Raw genomic sequence first — 21,302 nt, 5'->3', positions numbered from 1 at the left:
ACTGTTTTTTCTCTATCTCTCCACAGATGCTGCCTGACCTGCTGAGTATTTCCAAGCATTTTGTTTTTTTTTTAAATTTCTAACTTTTTTCCCAGTTGTGAGGAAAGGTCGTCGAACTGAGAAGTTAATTCTGTGTTTTCTCTATCTCCACAGATGCAGAGACGTTAATTCTGTTTTTTCTCTATTTCTCTCTCTCCACAGATGCTGCCTGAGTCTGTCCGCCATTTTCTGATTCTCTGCTCGGCCACACGGGTGGTATTCTGGGTAATCCCGCCAACCCCGGCCCCCACACTATGAGGGGACGCGAGCCAGGAGCCGCCATTTTGCCTGCTGCCATCCGCGCTGGCGCACCGGGGGTGTTGTCATTTTTTAAATTAATCTCAAAGGTCGCCTTCTCGCAGCATTTAATTAATTAATATCGTCTCTGTAACCGACCGATTTTTAAAAAAAAAATCGCCGTCCACACCTTTCCCCACCCCCCTCCTCCAAACCTCGCCGCCTGAGGCGAGGAGGGGGAAAAAAACACGAGCGAAGGGAAGAAGATGAAGCTGACGGATAACGTGCTGCGCAGCTTCCGAGTGGCCAAGGTCTTCCGCGAAAACACCGACAAGATCAACTGCTTCGACTTCTCGCCCAACGGCGAGACGCTCATCTCCAGCAGCGACGACGACTCCATCGTGCTGTACGACTGCCAGGAGGGCAAGTGAGTGGAAAAACCGTGCCGCGCCGAACGAGTCCGAGCTGCCCCAGGCCTGCAAGCCCCGGCCTCGATTTTCACTAAAGGCCGGATCGGCTCTCCTGGGGGTCGTAGGGGCGTAGAGTAGAGTAGACACAGGCAGTGGCCAAAAGAGAGTGAAAGGCTGGAAAATAATAAGTCGCCTATTCTTATTTAATAATTTTTGGAACAGGTTAAGAGGGGAGAGGCGGGGAAATAATGAATTACAAAATGGTGTTTGGGGCCAGCGATAATAGCACATTTTTGACCTTTTTTATAGTTTCCTCTTCACTCCCATAAAATAATCTTTATTTGCGGTCTTGGAGAGCTCGGTGTTACCGGGGTGTAAAGTGGCTGCAGGATTCCTTCTCCCAGCGTTGCAAGGTGCAGGCAAGCGGGGAAATCAAGCAATTAAATAGTCAATATTTTACCTCCAGTGGTGGAGCACATGTATCAAACATCCTGTATGTTGAGGAAAGGAACCTATTAATTCTATACAGCGTCTTTAACATTGAAAAATTCGTCCCAAGAGTGTAACCAGACAAAAATCCAGCCTAAGCTAAAGGAGGCACTATTAAGGGTGATTTAAGGTTTAGGGAGGGAATTCCAGAGTTTAGGGCCGCGATGTAAGGGCGGTAGAGGCAGAAACCCTCATCACATTTAAAACGTACTTGGATGTGGACTTGAAGTGCCGTAACCTGCGAGGCTACGGACCAAGAACTGGAAAGTGGGATTAGGCTGGATTGCTCTTTTTCGACCGGTGCAGAGACGATGGGCTGAATGGCCTCCTGTGCTGTAAATTTCTATGATTAACAATGACTGAAGGCACAGCCACCAGTGAGTGTTGGGGCGAAGGGAGTGGGTGGGACGCGCAAGAGGCCAGAGTGGCGAGAGTCCAGATCTTGAAGAGCTGGAGAAGGTTACAGAGATAGAAGAAACAAATCATGATGAGATTTAGGTGCACCTAGGTCCGTATAACATGCCACTCCTTTTATAAGATCTAATTTTTTTTAAGTGTGGTCTTTAAAGAGAGTTGGCTTGTTTTGTTTTCCTTGCCAATTTTCTCCCCAAGGCATTGAGTTCTTGCTGTGGTACAGTTCTATGGTCACTAGTAATTATTCATGCGTAAATCTTGGCAGTGAGTGCTGACAGGTTATTTCACTTGCGGGAGGGCATCACAGTTGAGCCTGATCTTGTCCTTGCCCATTGCCCCTGAATGCAGATTTTCAGTATGGGTTACAGGGTAGAGGTGGGATGGAATATGTAAAATCAGCTAATCCTGCAAAATGGATGTGCAGCCCCATGTTAGGTTGGGTGCCTCAATTTACAGAATAAATATGTCACTCCAACAGAGGGGACATAGAGAACTGAATGTTATTAGGCTATCTGAGCTTGATTTAAAATAGCAAATTGTTTTATCGTCCCCAACTAAGGTGGTGGGCTTCAAAAACCTACTTCTCTTGTCATGCTGTGTAATTGGCCAAAAGACACTGCGAGTGGTACAGGGGCGATGGGCTCTGCAATTTTTTTTTTTTTGTCTTTTTCACAGTGGTGATCTATGCGGTTTGTGATTTCCATTTGGTGTTTCCATTGCCGCAACTAAGATTGGCCATTGAAGGGGTAAGCCAGTGAGTCAGCAGATGTCACTGTAGCAGCTATGGATAGTGCTCCTCAGTTGACGTAGTTTATTTTCTTGTGGGGGTGAGAGGATACTTGACTGGCGTGGCTGAATTTAATGGAGAACAACACTATATGGCAGTAGTTGAATTTGTGACACATGCTAATTTATATTTAGAACTTTAGGCCATTAAAAAAAGCAAACCAAGCACTAGGGTTTATTTCTAGAGGAATAGAATTGAAAAGTAGGGAAGTTATGCTAAACTTGTATCGAACCTTGGTTAGACCACACTTGGAGTACTGTGTACAGTTCTGGTCGCCATATTATAAAAAGGATATAGAGGCAATGGAGAGGGTGCAGAGAAGATTTACAAGGATGATATCAGAAATGTGAGGGTATACATATCAGGATAGGATGAACAGGCTTGGGTCTCTCTTCTCTTGAAAAAGGAAGGCTGAGGGGTGACCTAATTAGGGTTGCAAAATTCTGGGAATTTTTAAAAGAGGAAACTTTCCATGGGAATTTATGGGAATTTTGAGTTTTTTTGCACACTGATGGTTTTTGTCTCTGACCCTTATATTATCTTTGCCGTCAAAATAGACATACTGTTCCATACAAATAAAAACAGGCTTTCAAAACTTTATTTAGGTTATAATTTTGAACTTTATTGAACCCCCACAAAAAAGACCCATCTAAAATAAAATAAAAAGAGCGTCAGCTTATTTAGCCTGTAATTTGTCCTTATTTTGTCCCTTTGAGTCTTCTACTCCTCATTGCTCCTCCTGATTCTCTGACTCTGGCTCTGACGTGTTCATTTCCTCCTCTGTGTCAGTGTCTAGCTGTGTGGTGGACACTTCTGTATCTGGCTCAATAAGTTGTAGGTTCGCCTGGATAGCCACCAGTTTCTCCACTCTCTCTTGTTAGTCAGCCTGTTGCGCACCTTTTGTATGCGTATTCCCAAAAAGTGACCAGTTTCGTTCAGAGGCCGCTGATGAAGGTGAGATTTGGAGTATCACCGATGCAATAGGTGACAGGGCCTCAGATGCACAAAGTCCCTTCCACCAGGTATGTGCACTGATATGCTTGCATGATTCCCATATCCCATCCCCATTCCAAAGACCTTGCTTGGTAGAGAACTTTGCCAGACTTCCCAGAACTTTGCCCACATCCAGATTGAGATGGTGTGAGAGGGTAGAAATCACACTGTAAGCGCTGTTGATCTGTTCTCCGGAAAGTATTGGTCTCCCAACATGCTTTGGGTCCAGCATGTATGCTGCAGCATGAATCGACTTGACACAAAATTCTTGACGCGTCTGTATGAATTGAACAATTGCCTTCTCTGCTTTGAGCAGCAGGGATGTGGGTAGGGCAATGCTGATTTGTTCTTTTAAATCAGTAAAAAGCCTGAGAACATCTGACAAGACAGCGTCATCTCCTTCAATCTGAGCAATTGCAGATGCTACTGGTGAGAGTAGTTTAAGGCTGCTAACCACTCTCTCCCAAAACACATCATCCAGCAGTATTTTCTTGATGGTGGTTTCCATATCCCCAGACTGGGATATTGCCATTTCTTGCAGCGACTCCTTACCCTCCAGAAGGCTGTTGTACATTATGACAACACCACCCCATCTAGTGTTGTTGGGCAGCTTCAGTGTGGTGTTCTTGTTCTTTGTCATTTGCTTGGAGTTGTAGGTTGCTGCAACTACCTGTTTTCCCCTGACATACTTAATAACTTGCTTGGCTCTCTTGTACAGTGCTTCCATGGTTCTCAAACCCATGATGTCCTTGAGGAGCAGGTTAAGCCCATGAGCTGCGCACCCAATAGACGTAATATGAGGGTAGGCCTCCTCCACTTGAGCCCAAGCAGCCTTCATATTCGCAGCATTGTCAGTAACTACTGCAAAGACCTTTTGTGATCCAAGATCGTTGATGACCGCTTTCAGCTCATCAGCAATGTATGTGTCTGTTGTCCTTCGTGTCTGTGCTCTTGAAGAACACTGGGAGGAGTGGAGACGATGTAGTTTATGATGCCCTCCCCTCGTACATTTGACCACCCATCTGAGATAACTGCAACACAGTCTGCCATCGCTATCGTTTCTTTGAGCTTTCCTTGGACTCTGTTATACTCAGCCTCCAGCAAATAAGTAGACAAAGCATGTCTGGTGGGAGGACAGTATGCAGGGCGAATAACATTGAAAAATCTCTTCCAGTACACATTGGCTGTGAGCATGAGGGGTGAGCCTGTTGCATATACAGCTCGAGCAAGGCACTCATCTGCATTCTTCTGGCTATGGTTTTCCGTTGTATCAAAGAACCTTCCAAGTGGGCCAGGAGTTGCTGATGATAAGGAGCCTGATGCTGAATGAGAACCATCATCATCTTGAATGGAAGCAGAGGAACTCTGGGCTGACTGCTGTGAGCTTTGAGTGAAGTTGTTGCATTTGGATAAATGCTGCTGCATCTTTGTGGCATTCTTTACATATGGCTTTCTACAGTGTTTGCACATGTACACAGTCTTTCCATCTTTAATGCCTGGGGTAAAATCCTTCCACACATCCGACGGTAAACGTGGCATTGTTCTATGCAGAGAAATAAAGGGCATTCATCTCTGTCGAACTGCGGTCGATCAGCACGATTGCAACAGGGTGAGTACATTTTTGCCGATGCTCCATGTGATGGAAACATGACCTGTACACACACGACGCTACATCACCAATAGTGTATTATTTTGTATATTTTAAATTGAAGGACAACAGAGTTCAACAAGTAACTGGTTTATTTGGTATAAAGTCTGATTTACTTACTGCATCATCACAACATCAGCAGAAAACAAAATGACTTCCCTCAGGACCCCTAACCTGGATCTTAAAAAAACTATAGCAGTCTTACAGATGCCTGCAGGCCAATCACAATTCGATATGCAAATATTACAAATAGAGGGAGCTAATCGCTCATCCACTCATCCAACCAATCAGGACACATTTGTTCACAGTCACACACAAAACTTGTAATTATTAAAACAAGCCAAGTAAGAAGATAAACATATATTGATTAAGAAATTCCTTAATAATTAAGATTCCATCTCTGTTAGTAATTTTAAGAGAGGACCTGCGGGGGGGAAAAGAAAGAAATACAAAAAAAACAATATTATGCTAGCATGTGCTTTTTTGGGCAAAATTCCCAAGCTAAACTTCCCGTGGAAAATTTCCGGAAATTTACCGGAAACTTTCCACCTCTTTGCAACCCTAGACCTAATAGAGGTCTTTAAAATTATGAAAGGTTTTGATAGAGTGGACACAGAGAGAATGTTTCCACTTGTGGGGAAGAGCATAACTAAAGGTCATCAATAAATCTAATAGTGAATTCAGGAGAAACTTCTTTACCCAAAGAGTGGTGAGAATGTGGAACTTGCTACCACAGGGAGTGGTTGAAGCGAATAGTATAGATGCATTTAAGGAGAGGCTAGACAAACATATGAGGGAGAAGGGAATAGAGGGTTATACTGATGGATTTAGATGAGGAAAGACAGGAGGAGGCTCGAATGGCCTGTTTCTGTGCCATATATCCTATCTAATATGTAATCATATATGTAACTTGTGAGCATGCAATAATTGGTTAAATAGCATGGAGAACAGTCTTGTTGCTGCCTTTCCTGATATTTGGGCATGGCTGTATAAGGGAGGTCATAGAACTAGACTACAGCAACAGACCAGTGACAGTAGGGTATGTGATACTTGTTAGATGGGCCACTGAATGCACTCCATTGCACCTGCACACACAAGCGTGCATTGGTTAATTGAGTATCTTTTGTGATAAAACTTCTTGTGTTTGCACGTGTTACTATAAATACTAACTAGTCTGTTAAATTGTCTTCCTCATTAACTGTCTTTTTTTTCCTCCGCCTTTCTAATTGATTATTATATGCTTTTGTTATTTCCCAGTTGTTTCCGTATCTTCATACTCTTTTGTGTGAAGTAGTGGAAGGAAACGCAGGCAGATGAACAGTCTAACAAGCTGCGACCTGTGCGCTCCTTCCATGGCCATAATCATTGTACCAGCTGACAGGGTAGTTAGCCCTATACGGCGTGAGGGTTTTATGGGCTCCCGCACCCACCAGATACTAGTATCCCCGCTAGATGTCGACCCAGAATTCAGAGCCAGAGCTGCAGTCTCCATTCGCAGGGACTGTCTAGAGCGGGTTTTGAACCCTGCACCTTTTGACTAAGAGGAGGATATGCTACCATTTAAGCCAAAGGTTCGCTCCCATTTCCCAGTAATGCACACAATCTTTTGCCCTAATTTCAATTTTAAGAGAGAGTGATGCTTAGATGCTCTTGGGGGAGGGGGGAATAGAGAGACAGATGGAAGAAATGTAAATGGAGAAAGACCCGCTTAGGTAGCTAGTTAAAAGGGGGTGGAAGACAAAAAGAGAAAAACTTTACGATGAATAGAGTCCCTTCTCTGGAGTGAAAGACATTTTTGTGTGGTTGAGGGGTGGAGAGGGAAAACCTTCTTGTTTAGGAGAAGAGACACTGTTGAGGCAGGAAAGAGAAACCTTGTTGTATGGACTGGAGGGGCATCTGGCTTGCTGGGGGCAGGAGGGGCAGTTGCTGACTGATCTTAGTGGGCCCATATTATAAAACACCATATCTTCTGATTCATTGTGATCAATGCCGTGGAAGATCCATTAGTATTTTTAGTTTTTATTGTGTAGACAGGCCAGTGACTTGTGTCAATCTTAATTGTTCAGTTTGAGTCCTGACAAAGGAGCAGTGGTTTAGAGAGAATTTTCGGAATTTGGCTAGCGGTCTTTTTTGGAATTTGTTTTTAAGCTTGTGCTCAACATCAGTTAATGTAAATCTTTCTTATCTGTCAGACCAAAGAGGACACTGTACAGTAAGAAGTATGGGGTAGACCTGATCAGATACACACACGCAGCAAATACTGTGGTTTACAGCTCTAACAAAATCGATGGTAAGTTAGCTGCTGTCGTACAAATCTCTGGCTGTTTGGCTGTTGCTTTGACCTTCTTGAGGACTGGGCATCCTTTGCATCTTGTAAAATCAATTGTCAAGGTATAAAGCTTTTATAGCAGATAAATCTAAACATTAAATCTGATTAACAGAATTAATATGTATTGTAATGGCATGTCAATTCAATTCAATTCAATCATATTTAAAATAACTTTAGTCTTGTGGTGATTTTTATTATTGTTCGGAAGTGTCACCAGCCCTAAGCGTGTTAAATAGTTTTGTTCTCATTGTCATCTAACTTTGGTTACTTTTTTCTAGGTGGTTTCTTTTCTCAGTAAGTTTCATGTTGTAAGGGAACTTATGCTTTGTCAAGACATTGCCTAATTGATGTAAGAAAACAATGCATTTGCTTTTGAAATTTGGTTTTGTTTGATCTATTGTAAGTCAGTATAGTCTCATGATAATTCAGTTATTTTTGAACTAAAAAAAATCAAATCCAGTATAAAACAAGATGGGAATTTAAAATGTGGATTCAGATCTTTTGATTTGAGTCAACTTTGAGGGGTATACTGTGAATGGTAAAAATAATAAGACTTGAGAGGGGAATTGATGAATTTTTGCACAAAGCATTTTTTTCTTCTCTCCTGGAAGGCGTTGACTCCTGACTGGATACAGTTTGAAGAGTGCCGTCAATCCTTTGATACCTCACCCAAGTGTGCATTATTCAAGCAAGCCTTCATGGTGAAAGTTACCAAGTTATTTGACATGGGATGGGGGGAGGAGAGTAAATCACAGCTGAGCCTGATATTGTCCTGGTCAGATTTAGCTGTTTGTTTTCTTTCTTGTTCCCCCCCCCCCCCCCCCCCCCCCCCCAAAAAAAGTCTACACAAAGGCACTTCCAGCAAGGACTGTGACTGGACAGTGCTGAATGGAATTGGTGGCTGATTTGATTTATTTTTCCACTCCCCCTCCAACAAGTGCCTCACTTCAAGGGTATGGCGGCCATTTGTGCTTCCTCTGATGTCACGGTGCCTGAGATTAGCTTCCTCAGCACTGGCTGGGAATAGAATCGCACACTTTGCAAAAGCTTCTGTTCAAAAGTTTGTTGTAAGTTCTGAAACTAAACAAGTTGTGAGAATGGAGTCAGAAAGAAGGAGCCTAAACAATTTAGAGATGCTACATGGATACTCCAGAGGTGAATATGAAAAGAAAAAGAAAGACTTGCATTTATATAGCGCCTTTCACGACTACCGGACATCTCAAAGTGTTTTACAGCCAATGAAGTACTTTTGAAGTGTAGTCATTGTTGTAATGTGGCAGCCAATTTGCGCACAGCAAGCTCCCACAAACAGCAGCGTGATAATGACCAGATAATTTTTTTTAGTGATGTTGATTGAGGGATAAATATTGGCCCCAGGACACCGGGGATAACTCCCCTGCTCTTCTTCGAAATAGTGCCATGGGATCTTTTATGTCCACCTGAGAGAGCAGATGGGGCTTTGGTTTAACGTCTCATCTGAAAGACGGCACCTCCGACAGTGCAGCACCCCCTCAGCATCGCACTGGAGTGTCAGCCTAGATTTATGTGCTCCAGTCCCTGGAATGGGACTGGAACCCACAACATTCTGACTGAGGTGAGGGTGCTACCGACTGAGCCACAGTTGACACTGTGCAATACTGTATCGATGTTTTGGAGGGTATAAACCGCCTGCTCTGCTTCCACCTCAAGTGTTATCAATACCTATTTTAAAGATGAGAGAACTATTATGATAAATTTAAACATCTTTTTGTTTTCCCTTATTTTGGTATCTTGCATATTTTTGTTTGACTGAGTTCTAATGAAACACTGGGTACTGCTTTTGAATGAATTACTGAGCCCAACCATGTAAGAAATGGGAAATCACTCATTGAAGCTGAAGCACCTTAGGCTGTTGACAATTTAATGATGTTGATTCCGCTTCCTCATGCTGTTCTGCACTGTAACTCTTCCAAGGAAAATGTGGTCTACAGGGAAGTACTTGCAGTGGAAAATACTTCCGCAAATCAGTCACATTTGTTAAAATAAACAAAAAATGTTCGGTATATTAATTTATAATATTGCAACATCATAGTATATCTAGATATTTTCGCTTGAGTGGAAGTCCTCACATGCACATAACTGACATTAGCAACATGCTCTTAGCACCTGCATTGATCATTGGAATTGGTATCTTTGTTCTGAAGCATTAGATTAAACATTGTATTTATTTGAAATAGTTGCTTTGAGCAAGTAAATTAGTTTTAATTACCTGCATGCCTGCCTTGCTTACTCAAGTTTCTCCGACGATAAGTGCAGTAGCAATGTACTAATAACCAAGATCAAATAAAGGAGGCTGGAGTGCAGTCTTGCCTTGTAGCAGCTCATGAATGATGAAGCCATGCTCCACCATGCCACACTTGTTCAGTGCTTGAAAATATTAAATAATATACCTAGCAAAGGTATTCATGGCCCACTAAACATCCATGTAATATAACTGTTTTATTTTTCATTTTTATTGTCTTTGCCTAATCTGAAAACCGTTCATCCCAAATAAAGATACCTGCTCCTAGAATAATTGCTATTGTAAATGTACAACATTTTATTAGAAAGACGAATGAGTAGAATTTTACGTATTTATGTGATTGCAATAACACGTTAATCTGAAGAACACATACAAAACACAGTGAAACCTGTAAATTACGGATACCTGTTTTTTGGGAGTGTCCGTTTACACAGGTATCACTGTACGTGTCAAAATAAACAGTATTATCCTTTTGATTATTTGCATGTTTGTGATCAGCTTTCCGGGTTTATTTGTCTAGAATCAATTATTTAAATCAGTCCAGTCTAATGAGAAAAGATATTCTCTCTGCTTGCTGTAAAAATTGTAAATATTGTAAATAAATTTTAAACCTATAACTAACACAAGTTGATAACTTCGCTTAGAGAGCTGGTGTGGGAGATGCAAATGTTACCCTGGTGTCATGAGTTACTTTTCGGAGGTTCTGCTTCTAGTATGTTTGATAGAGGAACTATTATTTGCATTTCGCCTGGTATATACAGTAATAGATTTAACAATGCTTGTTATATTACATGCAAATAGATTTGTAACATTGAGCAAAATCATTACGTTTATTAAAAAAAAAAAAAAGTTTTCCTATTTTAAAGAACTATATTTTTGACGTACAAATTATTTCATGCCTCTGATCAAGAATTGTGGAGTTTTGTACTTGGGACGTTCCCATGTGGGAAACTAACAAACCCGAGACCTACCCACCCTGACACATTATTTTGGAGGGCCAGTAAAGTGTGTTACGGAATTGGGATGGAAGTAGTTGGTGGATTGCTGCTAGATCTGCAGTTAATTTGTCTGTTTTAATGTATGGAACTTTAATTCTTAACGCTGATTAAATCGTAGACTTTTAGTGTCCTCCCTCTCTTGACATTGCCAAATCATACAAAAGCAAGATACTTGAATTAAACGATTTCTATATAATTTAAGCTGCTAACAAGCAGTGTGAAATCATGATTTGACAAGGCTGCTAACGATCTTTCTGTTGCAACCAATAGCTGCTCTCAGCCAATCTTCATGCTTCCTAGGTAATGAGTATTTTAAATCAACTAGATGCTCGGAACTATAAGTTGGGTGTGTATTATGCATTGAATTTTATTTGTTTGGAGCCTGGATCACTTCTCCAGAATGAGAATGATGGATGATGCAAATTAAGTTGTTCGATCAAAATCGAAAAAGTTGTCAAAACTTTGCTCTGCCTTTGAAGTTGAGAAGCTTTGTTAATCGGCCCAGCCGAAACAACTGTGTGATCCATAGACCGTATTGCCTTTAGCTTTTGGAAACCAGTCGCAGGTGTTTTTGTGTTTGCAGTACTGTGATGGTATTCACATCCTTGCCCCTGTGCGATCAGCCAGTGCAGCAGATGTCCGTGCACTATTCTGCCTGTGCCCGTGCAGAGGTAGTTGTTTGTACAGTTTGAGGGTTTGTGACACCACCCGGTTGATGGAGATAACTGTACAAGCCACTGCCTTGCCTGGGCCAGAGACCAACATCACCCAAAAGAGACCGGGAGCTACTCTTGGATGTACCCACCGTGTTCAGAAGATTAAAGAAGCCACTCTTGACAAAGTTGTACAAAGTATTTATTTGGCTAGGACCTTGTTTATTTCAAGTTATAAATAAAATGTTATGTTACCAAAAAAATTAGTATTTTAATACTTGTTGACTCATGCAGAGCTGGTAAATCTTTATGAAGTTATGATTCATTTCAATTTGTGATGGGGCTTTATTTCCTGCAAAAACCTGTTTCCAATAGAAAGGTTAATTAACCGTGGGATCAACAAATAGCCTACTTGTAAATGCTGGTGGTCAAACATAACTTGGGTCCTCAAAACATAGTATCTCAGTTTGGGAGGTCAGCAAATGCATTTCATGAATCTTAAGACATGCATCTGACTACAACTCAAAATGCCTTGCAAGACAGAGAGATTAATTTCTGAAAGCTGAGACCTCCTCCTGGATGGCCCTGTTCTGTGACCTGTGTGTTCTCCCTGCCAAATCTATGGTTGTAAATGGAAATCAGAGACTTTCTGTCAACTCCCACCCCAAACATAAACAAAAGGCCTACTCTTTATAGGCCCCTGGAAAAGGCTGTGGAGTCGAGAAATGCTGCAAAGTAGCAACTCTAGCTCTTCGGGGAAGCAATGTGCCTTTTCAATTGCCCATCTAACCAGTCACTGCACTTCAAAAAGTAATTGTTGTGTAAAGCACTTTGGATGTTTTGACATTGCTGCTGTATAAATGCAATAATGGTCCCTCAACCATCATGAGGAATGCCCAGTAACGTTTTGCTGCAAGTGGTTTCAGAGCATAACATGAAAAGGGTATTGCAAGACCAGGCCAACTGTTCAACAAAGGCCAAATTACATCCTACAAATGACCTCCACGTAGCCCAGTACAGGAAACTTTGGTTTATCCGGAGGTTAACTGTCCGGAATGCTTGAGCCACCGGCAAAAATCAGGAGCCGTTTCGTTAGGATTTTTTTTCTTTCCGTTGCTTTTTTTTCACCAGTCTGGCTCTGCAAGGTCTCGCTGAAGCTGTTGCTAAGCTACAGAGACGCTTGCAAGGTACGGCCGACTGTTTATAAGCTGCAACAGGGTTTGTTGCCAGATACGGAGTTCAAAATCTCCGTATGTTTCAACATTAGCGCTGGTTTGTCCGGCAGTTTTGATGGGACGGCAGTAGCTCGGTCCCGTCGGTGCCGGATAGCACAAAGTTTTCTGTATAACCTGCACCACCACTTCTAAATTAAATGCTACCTCCCAGGATCAAACAACCCTGTAAACTCTGAGGTGGCCAGTCGTGACCCTAAAACCATGTCTACACTCCGTGACAGACCCCGCAAACACATAGCCTCCACCCTTTGTATCATGTTCCAAGATCACAACCAAAGACATCCTGAAAGCTATAAGAAGATCTAGGAATGAAACTTGGGATGCTGGATAACGGAGGAAGAATGGCAAGGAGACGGAATCGCACCTTCATAACCACAACTTGCATCATAGTCATAGAGTTATACAGCACAGAAAGAGGCCCTTCGGCCCATCGTGTCTGTGCCGGCCATCAAGCCCTGTCTATTCTAATCCCATTTTCCAGCACTTGGTCCGTAGCCTTGTATGCTATGGCGTTTGAAGTGCTCATCTAAATGCTTCTTGAATGTTGTGAGGGTTCCTGCCTCTACCACCCTTTCAGGCAGTGAGTTCCAGATTCCAACCATCCTCTGGGTGAGTCTTTCCTCAAATCCCCTCTAAACCACCTGGCCCTTACCTTGAAACTATGCCCCCTGGTTATTGACCCCTCAACTAAGGGGAAAAGTTCCTTTCTATCTACCCTATCTATGCCCCCCATAATTTTGTACACCTCAATCAGGTCCCCCCTCAGCCTTCTCTGCTCTAAGGAAAACAACCCCAGAATGTCCAGTCTCTCTTCATAGCAGAAGCGCTCCAGCCCAGGTAACATCCTGGTGAATCTCCTCTGCACCCTCTCCAATGTAATCACATCCTTCCTATAGTGTGGCAACCAGAACTGCACGCAGTATTCCAGCTGTCAAAAGCCTTACTGAAGTCCATGTAGACTACATCAACTGCACTACCCTCATCCACACACTTAGTCACCCCCCTCGAAAAATTCAATCAAATTGGTTAGACATGATCTCTCCCTGACAAAGCCATGCTGACTATCCTTGATTAACCCTTGCCTCTCCAAGCGGAGACTAATTCTGTCCCTCATAATTTTTTCCAATAATTTCCCTACCACTGATGTTGGGCTCACCGGCCTGTAATTCCCTGGTTTATCCCTACTACCCATCTTGAATAATGGTACTACGTTAGCTGTCCTCCAGTCCTCTGGCACCTCCCCTGTGGCCAGAGAGGTTCTGAACATTTGTGTCAGAGCCCCTGCAATCTCCTCCCTTGCCTCACACAGCAGCCTGAGATACATCTCGTCTGGGCCTGGGGATTTATCCACTTTTAAGCCTGCTAAAACCGCTAGTACCTCCTCCCTCTCCATCAAAATGTGTGCAGGCCAACTCGGTTCATACATAGCCCCATTCCACATAATCCCCACCTCTCCTGGATGCCTCATGTACAAAAGGATAAGTCCGGGAGTAACCTGCGTTCTACCATTCCACGATGCAGTGCATCAAAGGAGCAAGGGTCCGCAAATGCTGTGCTCCCTTCTGAATTTAAAAAGTCAGTAAATTTCCTACTGAAACATAAAGGTGATCAAAATGTGTTAAATAGAATTATAAAGCAAATGTTTTTCCTCTTCAATTACATACATCCTATCTTGTTTCCTTTTAGATACTATCCGGTACTTGTCACTTCACGACAACAAGTACATTAGATACTTCCATGGTCACAGCAAGAGGTAAGTGAAATATTTGTATTGGTCAGCTCTGTTTAAATTAAAGGCTTTCCTATGGGCTTCAGTAGTGATCCAATTAAATATGTATTTGGCTATTTCTGTGTGCATAATGTAATAAGTAAATTAAATTCCCATTTGGAGCACTGACTGTCCTTTGCAAACCATGATAATAAGTGAAACATGCCCCAAAACAGATCAGTGTTGTAATCTCTGCTGTTCATAGGTCAGAGTATACTGTAATGGTGGTAACGTTTCATATTCAATATATAGGATGCCTTTCTTTTGTGTGTCCCTTAAAGGTAGCTGGTTATGTTGAGTGTGTTTTCAAAAGTGCTGTCAGCTGACACTCCATTCTGGCCGACTGTTTGGCCATAGAGCCATTGCCGCCAAGCTGGATCCTATCCTCACCTGATGTTCATGCACATGCATTTTCCATCATCATTTTCAATCTGGAGCAGATACATGAGCCATTTTTCTTCTCTCTCTAGCCAGGGTATGGACAGTGCTGGGATGGCTCCCCTTCCCATCCATACCACTGCTTGCATTTTACATAACGGCTTTAATGTAGCAAAACGTGCCATGGTGCTTTACACTTGGGCATCAAACCCAAGTAGGAGTGAAAGCTTTGAGGAGGCGACTGAAAGTGCAGTCAAAGATGGGCTGATGTGTATGGTTGAATAACTTAGGAGATGCTAACTGTCCGGTGGTGCATATAGGAGCTGGTCATTTAGGAGACTTGTTAGAGATTTGGCACCAAGACCTATTGAACTACACTGGAGCGCAAATCTCATCTTCAGAACAGGAGAAAAAATAAATACAGAAAATACTGGGAGCCAGTTCTGACGAAAGCTCATCGACCTGAAACGTTAACTCTGTTTCTCTCTCCACAGATGCTGCCTGACCTGCTGAGTACTTCCAGCATTTTCTGTTTTTATTTCAGATTTTCAGCATCCGCAGTATTTTGCTTTTGAAAAAATAAACTCCCAGCAAACTTGAATCATTTCCAGGCACTTTTTCTGTGCTGCATGAGAAAATGTTTTAAGTTGCTTCTTTTTAAATTATAAAGCTATCTGTTATAGCTGCTACGGCATCTTTTGGAAAACTACTTAAAATGGTGAAGTTTTTGTACATGTCACTACTGCCCATAGAAAGCCAATACTTTAAGATGTATTTTGCAGTTAAGCAGACTGCACAGTATTGAGATGTGGACAATTGTCCTGCAGCTCTTAATGTTATACTTTTTTTTTGTATGCTTTAGAGTTGTAGCATTATGTATGTCTCCTGTGGATGACACCTTCATGTCCAGTTCCTTGGATAAAACCATCAGACTGTGGGACCTCAGATCGCCCAACTGCCAGGTATGTCCTGCTCGTCTCCCATCTAAATGACTCTAGCAACAGTTGTCCGTTTTAGGGAAAAAGTAGTAACTATGAATCAATAGTGTCAGCTTGGACCAGTGGTAGACTCTTGGCTGAGTCAGCAGGCAATTGGTTCAAGCCTTACTCCAGGATTTGAGCACATAATCGAGGCTGACATTTCAATGCAGTACCATTTTTCAGACAGATGCTTTCAATTATGCAAAAGACTCCATGGCACTATATGAAGAAGAGCATGGAGTTCTTTTTGTCTTGGCCAATATTCATTGCTCGACCAACACCATCAAAACAAATTACTTGGTTACTTATCTCATTCGCTTTTGTGGGACAAAGTTGGCTGCTGCATTTGCCTGTAAAACAGCAGTTTGAAATGAATTAATTGCTGTGAAACGCTGAGATTTACTAAGGGTGTGGAAAAAGCTTTGTAAATGAAAGTGTTCGTTCTTATGTTGGTGATTTTCAAAAATGTGATTAACGCCAGTTTAAAAAATGTTACATGTAAAAAAATTTGAACAGCATAAATGATTACATTTTCTTTTAAACTGTTGGCATTGCAAGTGTAAAAATATTACCTGGTTTGCAGATTCCGTGCATTTAAAAACTTAATGGTAACAGTTATTCATGACTGGAAGCTCACTTCTATAAAGAAAAATAGTTTTGTACCAGCTTTTTGAAAGTTGGTCAGCACATGTGCCTGTGTGTATGCAGAAATACACTACTTTTGGTTTGGTGATTCAGTGCTGTTTAGTGTTTCTGCAGTGTTAATTAAAAAATCCTGGAGTTACTCAATTATTTTGAGGGCCAGATTGTCAGGGTTTAGAAGCTTAGTGTGACCCACAGGACACAGTTTGGACATTGCTGCTATTAGAGCATTATATTTATTGACTACACCCCTAAAAGTACTTCATTGGCTGTAAAGCGCTTTGGGATGTACTGAGGTCATGAAAGGTGCTACAGGAAACTTTGTTATATCCGGCACCGACGGGACCAAGCTGCTGCCGATCTATCAAAACTGCCGGACATACAAAGTTAATGTTGAAGCATACGGAGGTTTTCATCTCCGTATTTGACAACAAACACTCTTGCTTAGCAACAGCTTGTAAACAGTCGGCCCGTACCTTGGAAGCGTCTCTGTAGCTTAGCAACAGCTTCAGAGAGACTTTCCAGAGCCCGACTGTTGAAAACAAAGCCACGAGAAGAAAAAAAAACCTAACAAAACGGCTCCTGATTTCTGCCGGTAGATCGAGGTTTCCGGACATACAACCTCTGGATAAACCAAAGTTTCCTGTATATAAATGCAAGTTGTTTCTTTTCTTTTACATTTTCTGTTTTTCATCAGAACTATTATGAACACTGAGAATTTCTTAATACTCCCCCTTTTACATGAGTTAATTTCCATGTCTCTACGAACATGTTTGGTTGCTAATTTGAAAATTCTCTTAAACAAGTTCAAAACTGGGGGACTGGGCAGGTACTGCCGCTTTCTCCATTCAATTTTTACCAGCGTTCATTTCAGTTATTTTAGTTATGTGATTTAAAGGTCCCTCTGTAGTGCCCTCAAAGAACTTGCTCTGGTGACTTTAGGCAAGTGGATATGCGTCAAACATGGTCATTATCTGGAAGTACTATCCCTGTAACAGAAACAAAATGTACAACTGGTCAGTCACTGCACCTGAAAGAAAAAGGGTTAACCTTTCAGGTGGGAGTTTTCTGGTGATGGATCCCACATTATATGTTGCCTAACTGTTCATCATGTGCACTGATCTTTGCTTTTTTAGAATTTTCTGAAATTTACTTCAGATTTTCTGCATTCAAAGTTTATTTTTAAACTGCTGATTAGAATTTAACCCCCTCCCCAGTAAAGGATGGAAACAGATTATACAACAACAGCAATATACGATTAAGTGGATAAGCTACATTTATTACACTATTGGAATGATGTGCCCTTTTACAGCACAGTAAATGAGATGTTCTCCAGGCATAGCAGAAAAGCACTTAAATAAAAAAAATTAAAAGGTTTGGAAAAAATGAGACCCCCTCTATGGGTTAAGATCTCTAGAATCACCCTCTCCTTAAACCTCCTTCCTGTTGATCAGGATTGTCACAATAGGGGAAGAAAAACGAACAAGTTGGATTATAATACGTTTTGTTCAACCAGAACTCCCACTATGGCACTATCTTCAGTTAGAACACTACATCACACGGAAACATTGTTCCTGTCATCATCAATCAAAACACCTGCATTGGGAGATCAAAGGAACCATTTGGAACCACGCAATAATAGTGATGTCGTTTTAGTATAATTACCGTTTCTGGTATTAAACATAAAAGAGAAACTCCTTTAATGCAGCAAAACGTTTTTTTTAAAGCCAACGCGCCTTGCCACCCCAGATACACTAAATGCTTTGAATACAAACACACAAAAGTGACAGGCCGAAAAAGACAATCTGGCCTGCCCACACAGTCCTGATGCCTGAAGCATTGTGATCAGACACCCGCTACGGCAGTCACGTAATCTCCTTGGACCCAGCAATCAGCGCCACAATACGCGGTCTCTTCATGTGGGTACCTACAATTTGAATGCATATTAAGATACATCCCTTTGACCCTATGAGTTTCAGCAGATTTTCAGTCCCTGTGACTTTAAAGGCACAGTTACAGGTCATGCACAGCCCCACCATAGCAGTAGGCAAGTTTCCTCAAGACACTCTCTTTACAGCTAGTAGGATAGGACTATAAAGACTTGAGCACACCCTTTGTTACTGCATAATGCCGTGTATGTTAGATAGTATGCTTCTAACATTGTAAAACAAATCTCTGAATGTGAGCAATGCCAATCGAAGATCCTCTGGTGGGTTGGAAATTTCACATGCCATAGTGGCCTACTAAGTCAATCACAACACTGATGATTTGCCTATTGGTTTTGTTCTGAAAATGATTATGGGAAGGAATGAGTGATACGGAATCCTGACTTGCAGCCATTTGCACCCAATGGGGGTAAAATGTTCTTCTCACCGAATGTTTAACTTCACCGAGCTGTGCTTGCTATTTTTTATCTTACTCATTGTCTTTTTGCCTATACATGGGGTGAAGGATCTGTGGGGACATGAATTGCTCCTTTTTCTCTCCCCTCCGCAAACATTTTTTTTTAAGCATGAATGTTTACTTTGCACATGTTTTGGGCATAGTTTAAGACGCTATAATCAAATAAAAGCCTGACTTTGAAAGCGTTTTGCCTGTAAAAGAAAATTCATTAATTTAAAGTAAATTGTGCTGAATAGTGTGGTTGTGAGTGTATACTCGCGCAGTTCTGCCACACAGAATTGGCATGCTTAGCAGTTTAGTACTGCAGTGGGGAGGTAGCAAGCAGAGGACAAATGCTTTTCCAACCATAGCAAGAACTAAAGGAAGAATTGTCTGAATCTTTTGCATCCACCCAATGGCTGATTTTGGAGTAGAGGCCTGGCAACAGATCAGCGGCTCACTTGGCACAGATGTGCAATACAGAGACACAATAGAAAGGGGAAGATGACAAAATAGTACTTTAGATAGTTTCACCTTTAATTGTTTGGAAGGGGTGGAGAGGGTAGAAAGCACAACAATTGGCTATAATTTTCCACTCTTTAATCTTGTTACCTGCTAGTACTCACTTGCTTCTTTTATCATTTGCCCAGGGCTTAATGCATCTTCAGGGGAGGCCAACGTGTTCTTTTGATCCCGAGGGACTAATATTTGCAGCTGGCGTGAATTCTGAGATAATTAAGCTTTATGATCTACGGTCGTTCGACAAGGTAAAATCTCTGAACTATATCAGTTAACTTTGTTTTGAGTTCCAGCAACTCCTGTGGTGCAGCACCTTCAAGAGTGTTGAGTTCAAATTCCAGTTCTTGATATATACAGGAAACTTTGTGTTATCCGGAGGCGAACCGTCCGGCAAGCTTGAGCCACCGGCAAAAATCAGGAGCCGTTTTTTATACTTTTCGTTTCTTTTCTTTGCTTTTTTTGAACAGTCAAGCTCTGCAACGTCTGTAGCTAAGCAACAGCTTCAGCTAGAGACGCTAGCCGACTGTTTAGAGGCTGTTGCTAAGCAACAGGGTTTGTTGATTCATACGGAGATGAAAATCTCCGTATGTTTCAACATTAGTTCTCGAGTGTACGGCAGTTTTGAGGGAACGGCAGCAGCTCGGTCCCGTCGGTGCCGGATAGCACACAGTTTCCTGTATGACCAGTTTAACTGCACTGGTAGATAGTGCATTCCCCAACGGTGAGGAGTAACATACAATGCAAGTTGCCTCACTCCACTCTTGTGACCTATTTGGCAGTGGTGTGGAAGCAAGTTGCTTATGTACGACTTGGCTGGGAAATGGTTTGTGAACTGTGAGGAGGGTGAAGGTGATGGGCAGGATCACTGTTGCATAATGCTTCTATCAAGGTTGCACTGATGTCTGTGAGAGGTGTATGGCAGACGACTGCTTTGAAGGAACAAAATGTTTTTATGTCTTGGGTTGAGTGTTTGCACAGCTGATCTACATTCAGGCTCTTGTTGCTCTCCACTCAGTTGGCAGTAGACATACATCCCAATTTTCTCCTCTTGGAGGATCCAGCTAGCTTCCACTCAACTCCTCCCAGATAGCATGATGACTGTTTGCATGGGAAATCTTACTGGAGTCCTGCGTGATTAAAAATTATGAGGTACTTTTTTGTGCTCGTGTGTCATTGCTGTAGAAGCTACATCCCTGCACCTCCCACAAAAGTTGACATCCTTTCAATCAAATTAGCTATATTATGTCATTGCACCAGAGAAACTTAATTGTCAGCAGAATGTTTGTGCGCTAGGCTGGTATAGCAGCATTTGTGGGACATGGGCTTACACCAATTATTCCCTGGTGGTGTCCAAGTTGTTTAGAGTGGGAGAGGGTGATGCAGAGCTGATGCAATGTGCTGCTCCGTAGGTAGAAGATTATTGAGCTGTTACTCTGACTCACTAATATGCATTTGTCAGTGACAGAGCAGCTTAGGCAGAGCCTGCTCGAGCTGACGGAGAGGGGAGTGTTGAATCTATGAGTTATAAGTAAGATTAAATAAGTTGTGAAGTTTCGTACCAAGAAACATTTAAGACTAAACTAGAAAGTGAAAAGATTTTCCATCTTGTTTTCTTAGGGTCCTTTTGCCACATTTAAGATGCAGTACGAGCGGACCTGTGAGTGGACAGGGTTGAAATTCAGCAATGATGGAAAACTTATGCTGGTGTCTACCAACGGCGGCATGGTCCGGCTCATCGATGCGTTCAAAGGAGCAGTACTGCAAACATTCGGGGTAGGTGGATTTCTTGTTATGAAGGTCAGAAATAAAGCATGGAAGTGGAGGAGGAAAAAAGTGAGCAGGCAGCGAAGCTCACTCTTGCTTTGCTATATGAAATGGGCAACAACAGCAGGCCTTTAGAACCAAGGAAGTTTACCGCACAGAGGGAGGCCCATCGTGGCTGTGCCACCAGTTTGCTGCAGCAAACCCACTGCTTTGTTCTGTCCCCATAGCCCCATATCTTCCTCTGCTTTAAATATTTATCCATGTTCCCTTAAAAGATGCAGAGGTATCTGCCTCAACCCTGTGGCAAAGCATTCCTTGCTCCAACAGTATGACATAAAGAAATTTCTCCTACTGAT

The 21,302-nt window shown here is 42.1% G+C and overlaps 1 protein-coding gene across 2 annotated transcripts in view; it reads left to right on the top strand.

The window, feature by feature from the left end:
• The first annotated feature begins 271 nt into the window (after positions 1-271).
• Positions 272-21,302, top strand: part of wdr82 (WD repeat domain 82) — a 39,714-nt gene continuing 18,683 nt past the window's right edge. Inside the window, exons 1-6 of one of the 2 annotated variants that reach the window (XM_086002012.1) lie at positions 278-703; positions 7,210-7,307; positions 14,200-14,266; positions 15,522-15,621; positions 19,314-19,430; positions 20,800-20,955. In XM_086002012.1, the coding sequence (XP_085858138.1) occupies positions 543-703; positions 7,210-7,307; positions 14,200-14,266; positions 15,522-15,621; positions 19,314-19,430; positions 20,800-20,955 (699 nt within the window). In that variant the 5' untranslated portion in view covers positions 278-542. Of the gene's footprint in view, positions 704-7,209; positions 7,308-14,199; positions 14,267-15,521; positions 15,622-19,313; positions 19,431-20,799; positions 20,956-21,302 lie in introns of both variants that reach the window. The other variant, XM_086002013.1, reaches the window with a different exon arrangement.

The sequence above is a fragment of the Somniosus microcephalus genome, chromosome 11 (assembly GCF_052327205.1).
Source record: "Somniosus microcephalus isolate GS21.2 chromosome 11, FLI_Smic_1.0, whole genome shotgun sequence".
Taxonomy (NCBI): domain Eukaryota; kingdom Metazoa; phylum Chordata; class Chondrichthyes; order Squaliformes; family Somniosidae; genus Somniosus; species Somniosus microcephalus.
Note: the sequence above shows the minus strand (reverse complement) of the source record. Positions and strands in the feature narration are given on the sequence as shown.